Source organism: Phodopus roborovskii, unplaced genomic scaffold, assembly GCF_943737965.1.
Source record: "Phodopus roborovskii unplaced genomic scaffold, PHOROB, whole genome shotgun sequence".
NCBI classification, from domain to species: domain Eukaryota; kingdom Metazoa; phylum Chordata; class Mammalia; order Rodentia; family Cricetidae; genus Phodopus; species Phodopus roborovskii.
The window spans coordinates 13143384-13157618 of NW_026125059.1; the positions used below are offsets into that span (position 1 = coordinate 13143384).

General features: G+C 47.7%; 1 protein-coding gene across 1 annotated transcript; it reads left to right on the forward strand.

Annotated features, from left to right (window-relative positions):
- Positions 1-255: 255 nt before the first annotated feature.
- LOC127225351 (zinc finger protein 567) lies at positions 256-12998 on the forward strand. The gene is made up of 6 exons (XM_051188780.1): positions 256-273; positions 3138-3189; positions 3981-4122; positions 7475-7620; positions 8070-8153; positions 11227-12998. Exons 1-6 carry the CDS (start codon positions 256-258, stop codon positions 12996-12998), a joined length of 2214 nt encoding a protein of 737 aa, XP_051044737.1.
- Positions 12999-14235: the final 1237 nt, after the last annotated feature.

The following is a 14235-nucleotide window of genomic DNA, read 5'->3' on the forward strand; positions in this document are numbered from 1 at the left end:
TGCATTGCCAGACTCGGGGGCTGCTTGCGTTCAACACATGCGCGGGTCTTGGGGGGACCCTGATACTGACCCTGAGTGTGCTCCGCACTGGTGGTGGTGGGCTTCTCCAGGGGGAAGAGACTGAGCACGGGCTTGGTGGTCCGGATAAAGTAAGCCGAGGAAGGCATTTGGATGTCAGAGCCACCTGCTGGGGCTCTAAGCCCATAGCAACTGGCAAGTGACTTCCACCCCTTCATGGGATAAGTAGGAAGTCCGATGACACCTGTCAGGATGGTAGGACAAGGGCGGTGAGGGTTCTGTAGCTAAAAGGGCTGCTCTCAGAGTCTTAGCTCAAGTTCTAGCACTACTATGAGTCCCCACAGGCAAGAAGAGGTATCCAAGATTCAGTTTCCCCATCTGTACATGGAAGTTCTTCCCTGAACCTGCCTCTAGGGTGTTCTGGGCAGTGCCTGAGACAGGCTTTGGTGGGGATGGTGGCATTTGGTTAGGACCTGAAAGTGACCTGTCTTCCTTCTGCCCTGTTCATTAAGCCCTGGGTACCATTTGGCTCTGAAGGTCACTGTTACCATCCTGCAGCCGCGTTCTAACACAGAAGAAAGATTAATGTGGGGGGGGCGGGGTAAAGGGCGTATCTACGGAAGAGTTAGAATGCAACCCCAAATCATTTATTTCCAAATCGCAAGCTCGGTTCAATTTACTCTCTCTCTCTCTCTCTCTCTCTCTCTCTCTCTCTCTCTCTCTCTCTCTCTCTCTCTCTCTCGTGCTCCACATGGCTCCTCCCCTGAGCCCAGTAGACATGCCTAGAATGAGGAGCACTGGGTCTTCTAGGATAACCGGTTCAATTGAGGGCTCTGAGTGCTTCTGCCTGGGCCACCTGTCTGTGCCCAACACAGCTTGCAGACTACTAAGTTAGGCTTCCAACACTTTTCAAAGAGCCTGTGCCTGAATCAGTCACAGCACTCAGGCCCAACAGACTCTGGGGTCCTGATGTCTGCAGAGAGGGCTCTCGGTTTATCATTCTGTCCAGGTTGGGTGGTGTCTAGACATTCATTCATTCTGTGAACCACCATTGTAGGGAGCAGTGATTTAGAGAGGGGTGGGTGAGAGGGATGGAGAGGGAGGGAGAGAGGGAGAGGGAGAGAGAGAGAGTATCCAGTCAGGTTCAAAGTTCTCTGGCTCACAGCTCCTATGAGGAAAACGGGGGGGGGGGCACAGCAGGAGCAGGACTCCCCACGGGAGACCCCTGCCCTCGTGGGTGCAGTGCATCACAGCTACAGGGCAGAGGCCCAAGAAACAGGCCAAGGCCACACTCAGCTTTTGAAGCACTTGCTAAGCTGTCGGGAAGATCATCTCACTAGACTCTGGTCCAGTGACAGCAGCATAGGCCAGCTTCCAAGAGAGAGAAGGAGCTGAGCTCCGGAATAGAGGCGTCCTTGGGAGGATGGTGAAGGAACAAGGAGAGGGACTGTAGGCAGATGCACTGTCCCCTCCTCCTGGAAGCCCCTCCCACAGCCCTCTTGTCTTGCACAGGCAGAGCTAGGCTTCAGGGCCTGCCCACTCACACTTCAGGGGGCATGTCATTGTGCTTCCTAATTAGCAATCCTTACCTACATGGTTTCTGGGGACAGAGTGCCAGGATTTGAAACCTAGCCCTCCATAAGGATGGCTCTATCATTCCTCACCTCCATTTCCTCATGGAATAGCAGGTATCAGTCCCCCACATTGTAACTAGGCTGTTACCATCTGCCTGCATGTCACTTGCTAATGACCAAACCACAAGCAAACATCAATGAGACCCCCTGACTCCCAGGCCACAGGTCTCAGCTAAGTCAAGCCTTTTGAAACAAAATGAAACTCCTTTGGAGATACTGAAATTAAAGAACTAACTTATAGCACACTGTCCTTGTCAGCAGTTCCTATATGTTCCTTGAGTTGGGATTTCAGAGGCTTTGCTCTGCAGTTAAGAGCAGTTGTGGCTCTTGCAGAAGACCCGAGTTTGGCTCCCAGCACCACATTAAGCAGCTCACAGCCACCTACAACTTCAGCTCTAGGGAATCAGATATCATCTGGTCTCAGTGGGTCCTTGCACACATGTTCAAACACACACACATACACACACACACACACACACACACACAGAGAGAGAGAGAGAGAGAGAGAGAGAGAGAGAGAGAGAGAGTTTAAAAATATGTGATTGGAGTTATAGAGTTAAGGAGTTAAAACATATGCAGAAAAGGAAACCAACAGATAACTTATAACACCTTCATCAGTTACATGGTTTTACACATGCTAGGCTCAATGACCACAACTTGGGAAGAAGAGCCAAGTAAATCTCGGACTTTGAAACCAGCCTGGTCTACAGTGAGAGTTCCAGGCTAGCCAGGGCCACACAGTGAGACCTTGTCTCAAAGCAAAACAAAACCTGTAAGTATATTCAAAACATACAAAAGTAGGAAGCAGCATAGTAACTCCTGAGCATAGTACAGATTGAGTTAGGGAGAGACAGTTTTATTTAAGTCTGTCCACCCCCAACATGTACACAGGCATACATATATACACATGCACTTAAACCTACATCCATTCCTTTCTCCTTCCCACCTTCCTTTATAAGATTATCTTATAGTTTTGCAGGGTTTGTTTGAAGCAGGGACCTTCTGTGTAGCTCGGGCTGGTCTCAAATGCTGTATCCTCCTGCCTCTGTCTCCTGCATGCTGGGACCACCATGCTCGATATACTGCTACACCCTGTTCATAAGATTAAACCCCACACATGAAAACACATAAATGGCCTGAAGGCCTGAGTAGTTGCTCTAACCATTTGCTCAGCTGCCTCTTTCCCAGCCTGACTTCAAGCTGAGCATGTTTGTTTGCTATCAAATCCAAAGAGGCCATGGTCATTGTGAAAGGCCAACAGGAAGCCAGTGTTGGCTTTCCTGATGAAAAGCCACTTCTCTGAGCCCCAGGTAGTGATAAAAACCTCCTGAGCATTCATCTGAAGGGTCAGGGTGACATCGTGCCCCCGCCCCCCCCCCCCCCCGTGGTCACTTGTCAGCACAAACAAATGGATTTCTAGCGAGGCTCTGAGGACTTTGATGGTGACAGTATTTCTCATGGCTTCTGCCCCTTCCCTCTCCGCAGCCTCTGCAGCTCACCAGCTCCCCAGGAACAGATGGACATGAACGCAACCCAGGTGAATCACCAGCTTGTTTCTTTGCATCATTGGTAACCACACTTTCTTGTCAGTCATCTTTGCTCATCCGATCATGTCCTCACCTTCCTTGCGGCATGGCTTTACTGACTATTTCAGGGACTGTTTTCACGGGTGATGTCACATGGGCAGGCACGGCTCTCTTAGGTGTGGGTTTTACGGAAACTGTCTACACACTCTTCCTTTCCAGTGTATGTCTTCCCTTACGTGACACATATTTTAATCATTTGTAGCATACCTTCCACCTACTTAAACAATAATAATTTGAATAAACATTTCTGATCATCTTTGCATTCCTTCCTAGGGCGTAGAATGACAAAGTGGTAATAGTTGATCAGCTGTAATATTATTGGAAGGTTTACTTATTTATGTGTGTGGTGGGAGGAGTATATGCATGCCATGATGTTCACGTGGAGGTCAGAGGACAACTTGTGACCGTTCTTTTTTCACTCTCCAGGTCATGGGGATCAAATTCAGGCGGTCAGTCTTGGTGGCAAGCTCCCTTACCCATTGAGCCAGCATGCTGGCTCCATCTGTAGTATTGCGTATGATGTACAGTGTTCCAGCCACATTTAATTTCCCTCCCTGAATTAGTTTATATGAAGCCTGACAGCACTATTGATTGCATACTTTTAACCCTTTACACTGAGGGCTATAGACAGATCCGCTTTTCATGTGAAATAATCCCAAGGCCCCATCTTAGATGTTTGGTTAAGTGGAGATCACCTCAGGTCCAGGCTCTGAGAGCTAATTTTCATCTTTTTATGTTCTAGCTTTCCCACGTGCTAACCCTTTAAAATCTGAGTCTTTGTTCCTCCTACGACACTGGGAGCCATGCATCTTCCTTATCAACTCCAGCCCCGCTGGTGTGGACAAGGAGTTTGAGGAGCCCTTTGCTGGCCACTGGCGCTCATGGTGTGGCTGCTCCGGAGGAGCAGGTGTTCTGTTTACAATGGTTGATTTTATGGCATCATCCCAGATGGCCCCTGGGGGCGTGGCTTGCTTCCATCTCAACACCACTCCCTGCAGCAGCTGTCCTTCAGGGCCTCAGGTGTCCTTGGGCTTGGTACCCACGGTTCTGGCTCTGGCTCTATGTGAGATGGAAAGCATGTTGCCTGCACTCCGCGGAGTGCAACACTGCTAGCAGGCCAGCCTGTCTGCGTCCTTTGCCTGGAGATGGGTTCTGCTCTCTTTGCGAATCTGATCAGTTTGGATAGAGGCTGCGGTGCACATCGGACAGCGTGACTGCTACTCTGTACTCTGAGCCTGGGTGTCTGAAATGCCCGTGTTCTGCTCAGTCCCGTGAAGGAGGGAGTCTGGCCCCAAGCCCTCTGAGTACTGGGAGAAAGGCAGTGTACAGCATCGCCAGGCACAGGTGTGGCCCTTGTGACTCTGTAACTACTGTCACCTCCTCTTTCTCATTTGTCCTCTGGTGTCAGATACTTAACCAGGCCATGATGCCCGCTCATTTATTCTCCCTCCAGTCTGCCCTCACAGAGAGAAGCCCTGCCCCATCCTGAAGAGTCCCTAGTTCTCCCTGCATTCGCTTCTTCCTTCTCCTCTATCTGAGCCACCCTGAAATCCTGCCCAAGCCTCCCTCCCTCTGCCCACTGTCTGATCCCTTCACTTCCAATGCCTCATCCCCAGCTTCCATAAGAGGCTTCGTCACTGAGTACTCTGCTCTCACGCTTGCCCTGAGGGTGGTGTTTTCCTATTTCCCCAAATCCACAACAAAATGTTTATCGTTCCCAGGCTTTTCCTTTTCCTCACAGAAAACGGCCATCCTTACATCAACTTGGACACACTGATTTGAATGTTCAAACTCTCTTTACAAACTCTTTATTTCTTTATTTAATTGGGGGGAGTATTGCCACTATGCACAAATGAGGTCAGAGGGAGGTCTCGGGGTCAGCTCTTTCCTTCTACCACATGGTTCTGAGGACCCCACTCAGGTCCTCTGCTTCTCCAACCTCCGTGTTCTTTGTGGACAATTTTCTCTCAGCAGTTTGAAGGCTGCTGAAACAGGCCTGCTTTCTAAAATATGGGTTTGTCCCTCATCTCTCTCCATAGTCCAAACGTATCTTACACACTCAGGAACCCGCCTCCTTCCCTTCCCTTCCCTCCCTCCCTTCCCTCCCTCCTTCCCCTCCCTCCCTCTCTCCTTCCCCTCCCTCCCTCCTGATGCATTCTTTGGTTTGCTCAGTCCCATCTTATGTGGCCCCAGCACCAAGCCCACTAACTACCTTCAAAGCGTCTTTCTTTTTTCCTCTTCCCTGGTCAACTCTATGCAGACTCTGTCCCAGTGTCCTCATCCCTACTGCCAAGGCACTAAGGCTTGTTACCAGTCTGTTACCATAGATACCACTTTGTTACCACAGTCTCTAAGTCCTCATTGAAACCATTTCCTAACATGATTAACTCAGGGTAGGCTAATTCTTTGTTGTAGAGCGTTTACCTGTGTATATGGATTCAGCCACTAGGTGGCAGCAGCACTCGCTTAGTTTAGTGAGTGTGATGTCCACAGATGTTGCCAGATGCCCCCAAGGCAGCATCAACTGTGATGGAGAACCAGTTTCCTTCCTTCCTTCCTTCCTTCCTCCCTCCCTCCCTCTTTCCCTCCCTCTCTCTCTCCCTCCCTCCCTCTCTCTCTCTCAATTAAAAACGTATGTGGGTGTTTTGTCTGTATGCATGCCCAAGGAGGCCTGAAAGCACTGGACACCTGGACCTGAAATTAAAGACGCGTGAGCTACCACGTGGGTGCCAGACTCAAAGCCAGGTCATCTACAAGAGCAGCCAGTCACTCTCCAATATGCTTCTAGACTGTTGCTTTCAAAATATAAATCAAGTTGTGTTTGTTGAATTGACTATGTGTCTCCATTGTCCAGAGAGATGATCCCCAAGAAAGGCTATGGGCCCTGAGAAGTGAACAGGCCAGGCCAGAGGTGTGTTGGAAAAATACTGGAATAGCTGTTGCCTTTGGGTTTTTGGAGGGCTGTTGTTGTTGTTGTTGTTGTTGTTGTTGTGTTCCAAAAAATGAAGTTGTTGAGCTTTACTTTGGGGGATAGCTTGAGGGTTGTGTGCATACACTGAAGATTGCCAAGGGATGTGCCGATGGGAGCCATTGGCTTATGCAGGAAAAGTCCCACACCCCAACTGTTCTGGTCTCACCCAAGCCCCCAGCTTCCTCTCCACCCTTCCCATGATTCCTCTAATGTCAGCTGTATTTTCCATTACTCCCTAAGCCTTCACTCATGCTGCAGCCCCACACACGCAGCCGCACAGAGCCCGCTGTTCACAGGCAGCCAAACCCTGACCAAAAGCCTGGGAGATGGCTCAGAGGGTGAAGTGCCTGCTGTGCTTGAGGGCCCGAGTTCAGATCTCCAGCACCCGTGTTCAAAAGCCAGGCATGGTGACATACACCTGTAATACCAGCACTGGGGTGCAGAGGCAGGAGGATGGCAGCATGTGTGTGGGTGGAGGGTGCTCACTGGTGACATTCAGCTTTAATACCAGCACTGGGGTGCAGAGGCAGGAGGATGGCAGCATGTGTGTGGGTGGAGGGTACTCACTGGCCAGTTAGTACTGGGAAGACAACTCAGTGTGTAAACCCAACAGCTCCAGTTTCAATCCAGAAAACCCGTGTGACTTGGCACAAGCATCAGTAATCCCAGTGTGCTCCCTACCAGGAGACAGGAGGTGGCGACAGGAAACCACAAAGCTCCCAGCCAGCTGGCCTGGGGTGCAGGTCTCAAAATAGGTGGAGAGGTGAGGACAGAAATCCAAAGGCTGTCCTCTGGCCACACACACACACGTTGTGGCATGTGTGAGTCTGCACCTTCACACAGGAATGAGCATACATGCACATGAACTAACACATATCAGCATTCTCATACACAAACATACACACAGAGGCATACACACACACACACACACACACGGTAACATGTGAGCTAAAGAAATAAATACATCTCCCAGTGTTCATTGCTCCCGATGTCTATAGCATAGGAATTCTCAAGTCTGTAAAATCTTTAAAATGAACTCCCAGACTTATTCGTCGGAGTGTCCTCCACAGCCAGACCAGACACTGTTGCTGTAAGAATTAGTCTGTGGATTTGGCTTGCCTAGGGTTTCTATGCTGATTCCATTTCTCCTCCAAAGTTTAGCACACAGGAGCTGAGGTCATCTTCTGCTGGTTTCTGGTATTGCCATGGTAACCCATTCCTTAGGTAATCTCTTCTGTTACTCTGTGCTGACCCCTCCCACTGAGCCCTGCTGCTTTGTTGCAGGGACAAGTGTTGTTCAAAGATGTGTCTGTGGTCTTCACTCAGAAGGAGTGGCAGTTGCTGGATGCTGCCCAGAGGTGCCTGTACCGGGAGGTGATGCTGGAGACCTACAGGCACCTGCAAGCAGTGGGTAAGCCCCGCCTCCCACGCTGTTTCCGTTTCCGGCAGCTTGTATTTCTTACCTGAGAAGCCAAATCAGTGACAGGAGTAAAGTTTTAATCTTGGTGCTGGAAAGATGGTTTAGCACTTAAGAGTGCTTGCTGCTCCCACAGAGGAACTTGAGTTCGGTTCCCAGCACCCACACAGGGCAGTTCACAATCGCCTGGAGCTGTGGCTTCCCGGGGTCTGATGCTCTTTCTAGCTGCACTCATGTGAACAGTCTCTCACCAGATTCCTGCTCCTCTAGCTAAGGACTTAGCCACTGGCCTGAGCAGCGACAAGATAAACACTTGTGATGCCCCCCTCCCTCCCCTGGGGACTTAGCCCTGGCTTTGGTGAAACACACCACAGCCTCATCACGGTGTACCCTTCTGTCGGTCCTGAACTGCTTTGCCAAGCCTTGTCATCTTCCCATCGCAGGGTGCAATGTAACCAAACCTGAGCTGATATGCAAGCTGGAACGAGGAGAAGGTCCTTGGGAGCCTCCAGGTGGCAGCCTCTCAGGTGAGTTGATGTCAGATAGAAGGAAGAGGGCAGAGGTAAATGCTGAGGAGCCAGGGCAAGGCTTGGTTCCTTTTATCTGTGACTCAGGTGGTAGAGGGCTTGCTTAGCAAGTGCAGAGCCCTGGCTTCGATCCCCAGTATAGTATAAACGTGGAGGGCATCATGGCCCAGGCCTGTAATTCCAGCACAAAGACAGGAGGGTCAGAAGTTCAAGGCCAACTTGAACAAACAAACAAATAAACAACAAAAAAGAATGTCTTTGAGAGACTCTAGAATTTTCAAAGAGATAGAGAAGCGCTCACAGCCTGGTATTAACCCTGCAGGTACAAATGTTCTCTGTAGGCTGTGGGAGGTAGAGGCAGGTGGACCAGCCTGGCTTACCCAGAGAGTTCCAGGCCAACCATGGCTATGCATTAAGATGCTGTCTCAATCAATCAGTCACTCAATCAATCAACTATCACTTGTATTGCCTCCAGCGCCAAATGCTCTGGGTGTGTGTTGTGCATTCCTTCGCGTTTTCCTCTATTTGACATGTATTTGTTAAGTGCCTGCCAGGGGCCAGTCCCATTCTAGCATGGAGAACACAGAGGCACAATCTCAACTCCGTCAAGAGGTTCAGGTAGCAAATCTATGCAGGTGAAGGCCAGTATCTGTCAGGACTGGTAGATGTCAGATGATGAGAGGGAAATGGCCAGGATGCTTCCAGGAGGTCCTGAAGCTTCCCTGAGGAAATGAACATCTGCACAGATGTGCTGGGTGGAGTGGAGAGGTCTCCATCTGAGCCAGAGGAACAGCAGGTGCCAAGCCCCAGAGACAGGAGGTGTGCCTGTGTGGGAAGCAGCAACAATGAAGTTGGTGGGACTAAGAGTGGTGGATTCTGGTAAAGAAGATGGGTTTAGAGTTAGCCGGAGACTTAGCTGGGGGCGGTCACGGGCATACAGAAGAAATCCCACTGTATGAAGTGAGGTGATAGATGAGAAAACAGGTTATGGACGACACCTCGTGGCTGTGCTTGGAAATCAGGAATGCAGACTATAGTACCCTAGCAAGGGAGACATCAAAGGGCCACCCAATCCAGGATGGGAGATGGCAAAGGACCACCCATCTAGGAGGGGAGAGGGAACCAGAGAATAAACTCAGAAGCAAGGGGATAATGTTAAACGGAGGGGTGAATCCCAATACAAATGAAAGTGTAAAGTCTGCCATGGATCATAGCCATGAAGAAAATGAAATAAGCACCAGCTCCATTTGCAATGGAAGGTGAAGGCACCAGAAAGCAAATAATAATAATAATAATAATAATAATAATAATGTCTAAACACTTTCAAAAGCAATAAAAAAAATGATGCTTAGGAACCCTGCCTCAAAAATAAATAAATAAACAAATAAACCCAAGAGTTGATATAGAACCCTGCATGCAAGTGTACAGTAGAGTAGCACCTTGATTAATAGCTGTCAAAATTCAAAAGCAGCCAGTGTGCCCTTCAGGAGATGGATAAACAAACAGAGTAGAAACGGGCAGTGGAAAGAATCAGCTCCCAAAGCGAGCTATGAAGCTGTGGAAAATAGGTAAGCACCTTAAATGTGTATTCCCAAGTGATATGTGACAATCTAGGAAAGCAAAGCTATTAAGAGAGTAAAATAGGTCAGGTTTGGCGGTGCACACCTTTGATCCCAGTACTGCTAGGGCAGAGGCAAGAGGAACTCTGTGAGTTTGAGGCCAGGACAGCTAGGGATACATAGATGAGTGGCTCCTAACATTCTTAAGGCCCTGACCTTTTAAAACAGTACCTCATGTCGTGGTGACCTCCAACCATAAAATTATTTTCTTTGCTACTTCCTAACTATAAATTTGCTACTGTTATGAGTTGTAATGTAAGTATATGATATACAGGGTATCTGATATGTGACCTCCAGAGGGACTGAGACCCACAGGTTGAGAACCACTGATAAAGAGACTCCATCTCAAACCAAATAAAACGTATTGAGTAAGGAGATCGGTGGTAGCCAGGGACTGGGGCCGGTGTGCGACCAGGAGAGCACACAGGGCTGTCAGGGCAGTGAAACCGTTCTGTATATTTTATTATAATGGTGGACACCTGCCACTCTGCATCTGTCCCTTCCCACAGAAAGAAAATACAACAGAGAGTGTGAGACTCAGTAACTGAAGACTTTGGATAAACGCAATGGTGAAAATAGAACCACTTTGGGGAAGTGGTCTGTAGTTATAGTTAGAGAATGCCTTTTTGCTGTTGTTTGGTTGGTCGGTTGGGTTTCTGTTGCTGTGATTAAAATACCCTGACCGAAGCAATTCAAGGTCAGAAAGGTTTATTTCAGCTCACACTCAAGGTCTAGTCCTTCACAGCCGGGGAGTCATGGCAGAGGGAGCTTGAAGCAGCCGGTCACGTGACACCCACAGTCAGTCACTCATCCTAGTATTAACTCCTTTCCTCGTTTTATACAGTCCAGAATCAACACAGAGTCTACACTCCATGCCTCCCCATGACAACAGGCCCAGCCTAGCCCTGCCCTTCAGGCCTCAGAGGATAAGTGATTTCATGAGTGTTGCTTTGCAGGACGGAACAGAGAAGATGGGAAGCAGAGAGAGTGTCTTAGTGGCCCTCCTGCAGTGATCCCGTGTGAGGCTCCCTTGGGCTGCACATCTCTTGGGGGCCTTTCAGTCCTCCTGGGCTCACTGTTAGGTGTTTCCTGCCTTCACCTCATGTTTAATACCCTCCACCCATGGATGAGCCCTTTGTCTGACAGTCTTTTTTCCCAGTTATGTTTTATTTCAAGCTCTCTACCCATTCGGTGGTCATATTGTGACAAACCAAAGCTACTGATGTTATTTTCTTCATTCTCTCCCCCTTTCTACTCCAATGTGCATCTCTGCCTTTGTTTTCATATTACTCCATGAAAAGTCCAGATGAAATGTCTGCTTAGAATGGCAGCCTTCCCAGGAGAGTATGTCAGAAACCCCAGAATCAAGTTGGCATAGGCCATTTGTGCACACTCCCTTTCCTTTAACATTGTATTTAGGTGTATAATATATGGTTAACTTCTCATGTTTCTAGAAGTCTGGAGGGCCAACACCATGACAACAAGTGAAGAAAATGAAGACAAGTGTTTGAGTCAAGTCTCATTTGTCAACAACAAAGCACTAACTAAGAAAAGGGGCAAGGCTCTAAAAGAAATAGTTTATCTGGCCACAAACTCAGTGGCCTCAAGAGAAATGCACTGTAAGTGTTATTCAACTGAAACAAGCTTGGAAGATGTTGCAGGATTAATTCCTGATAACAGAAACTATGCAACAAAAAAGTTTGATGGTTTAGGTGAGTCTAAGTTCCTTGGTTCTAAGTATGAAAAAATTCATCTAGGATGCAAAACGTGTGAAAGTGATCAGAAAAAGAAACTCCACAGTCCTACAGAGGGCCTTACTCAACATCAAAAGACATCACATTTGGAGAAACTTCTTGAATATAAAAATTGTGGGAAGGCCTCACAGAGAAAGACAGCTTCTGTTATGCGCGAGACAGCTCACACAGGACAGGAGCCCTCTCAAGATGGTAAATGCATGCAGGCCACTGCCCACAAGCTCAGGTTCCAATCTTTTCTAAGAACCCTTAGGGAAAGGAAGGCACAAGAGGCCAGCAAAAGTGGAAAACCCCCATGTGGGAAGTCAAAAGATGAACATCTGAGAACTCACATAAGGGAAAAACACTGTGAATGTGTTATGCTGGAGAAACCCTTCAGTGAGACAGCGGATCTCACCAGACATGAGGAAATGCGACCAAGAGGAAAGCCTGACAAATGTGATGTCAGTGAGAAAGCCTTAAGAAACTCACCCCACATCCAAAATGAGAAAATTCATGTGGGAGAGATCTATGGCTGTAGGAAATGTGGGGGGACCCTTCACCCTAAGCCATGCCTGACTCAGAACCAGAGAACTTGCACAACAGAAAAACCCAAGTGTGCCGACAGCCAAACAGCCTTAAAGAAGTCATGTTCAACCCTAAATCAGAGAACTAGCACAAGAAAGAAAAACTGCAAAGGAAATGTGTGTGAGAAATCCCCAGCCTCCTTCCTCAAGGAATCGAAATGCACTCAGCATCAGAGACAGTCCTTGGAGGAGAAAGCTGATGGGTGTGAGGGAAGTGAGACATCACCCCTTGGTGAAAATCAGAGTGCGTGCAAAGAACAGAAAACCCATGAGTGCCGCCAGTGTGAGGAAGGCGGCACTAAGAAGGCAGGGCTTACCCCAGAACAGAGCACAAACCCAGGGAAAAAACCCTATGCATGCAATGAGTGTGACAAGTCCTTCCTGGTTAAGTCAAACCTCACTGAACACCAGAGAACTCATACTGGAGAAAAACCGTATGAGTGCAACGAATGTGGGAAGTCCTTCTGCCAAAAATCTGCCCTCAAGGTACACCAGAGAACTCACACGGGGGAGAAACCATACAAATGCAACGAATGTGGGAAAACCTTCTGTGTGAAATCCAACCTTACTCAACACCAAAGGACTCACACAGGAGAGAAGCCATACAAATGCAGTGAGTGCTGGAGGTCTTTCTGTGTCAAGTCCAACCTTGTTGTGCATCAGAGAACTCACACAGGAGAGAAACCCTACAAATGTCTAGAGTGCGGGAAAACCTTCTATGAGAAATCGGCCCTCACAAAGCATCAGCGGATCCACACGGGGGAAAAACCCTATGAATGCAACGAGTGTAAGAAAAGCTTCAGCCAGAGGTCAGCCCTTACCAAGCACCAGAGGAAAACACACAAGAAGAAAGCATCCACCAGCAATCTTCACGGACAGATAGCGCAAACAAGTGAAGCTCACTGAACGTCAACAGAATCCAAGAGCAGGGATGCTACTATGGCAACAAGTGTAGGAAAGAATTTGCTAACAGGTTATAAGTGGCAGAAACTAGAGGATTAATGTAGGACTGAAAGCATAAGAAGATTTCAAACACATGAATACTTTCAATAGGTATTTGATGTTGTTGAAGAAAAATACATATAATTTTAATGACTATGGAGGAAAATGTCCTTGTGGAAATATTGTCTAACTAGAAGTTATATTTCAGATGTGATGCGAAACTCATTACATGACAGATAACAGAGCGCCATCTGTTCTTAACGGAAAATGAGACACAGATCTTTCATAACAAGCGTAATTTAGGTTCCTGATTCAGTGGTAATAAACAGATGATTTTCTTCATCGCATTCTCTCCTTTGCTTCCTAGACGCTTATTTAATTTTTTCCATAATAAGGAGGACACTGACCCAGATAAAAGAACCAACGTGGAAAAGACCAAAAGCGAAGTATGGGAATCTAAGCAGCGGGAGTGACAAGATGCCAGGAACGCTAACGGAAGCAATCTCTGTGTTAAAGACGGGGGTCATTTAGTGCTGAACGAAAACTATGCCCAGGGACTGGCACAGTGGCTCAGTGGTAAACGCTCTTTCTACACAAGCCTGTTGACCTCGGTATGATTCCTGGAACCCATGTAAAGGTAGAATAAGAACTGGCTCCAGACAGTTGTTCTCTGACCCCAAGCATGCACTGTGGCACACACATGTTCACATACATATGCATACACACACACACACACACATAACACATACAATAAAATTTTAAACAACAACAAAACCCTAAATCTAACAACAGACAGTTTGTAAAAGAGAAGGAGAGGAAGAGAAGGGAGAAGAAAGAAATTAAAAGTGAGTTGAAAAGGGAATTTGAAAGTTAAAAGATAACAAATATATATATTTTTAAATCTATCCAATAAAGTGTGACTTTGTAATGGTGATTGTGTGATTATACGATTGAAATCAGCCTCTATCAAATTTTGTCTAGGGGGAAGGTGAACTTTTAAACATCCTGTATATGACCTGGGTGCAGGCCTTTAATGCCAGCACTTCAGAAGCAGAAGCAGGGAGATTGCTGTGAATCTGAGGCTATCCTGGTCTACAGAGTGAATTCCAGACCAATCAGGGCTATGTAGAGAGACTTTGTTACAAAACAAAACAGATCAGTAAGCCTGGTTTTAAGATTATAAGGACGATGAACAGGGTAC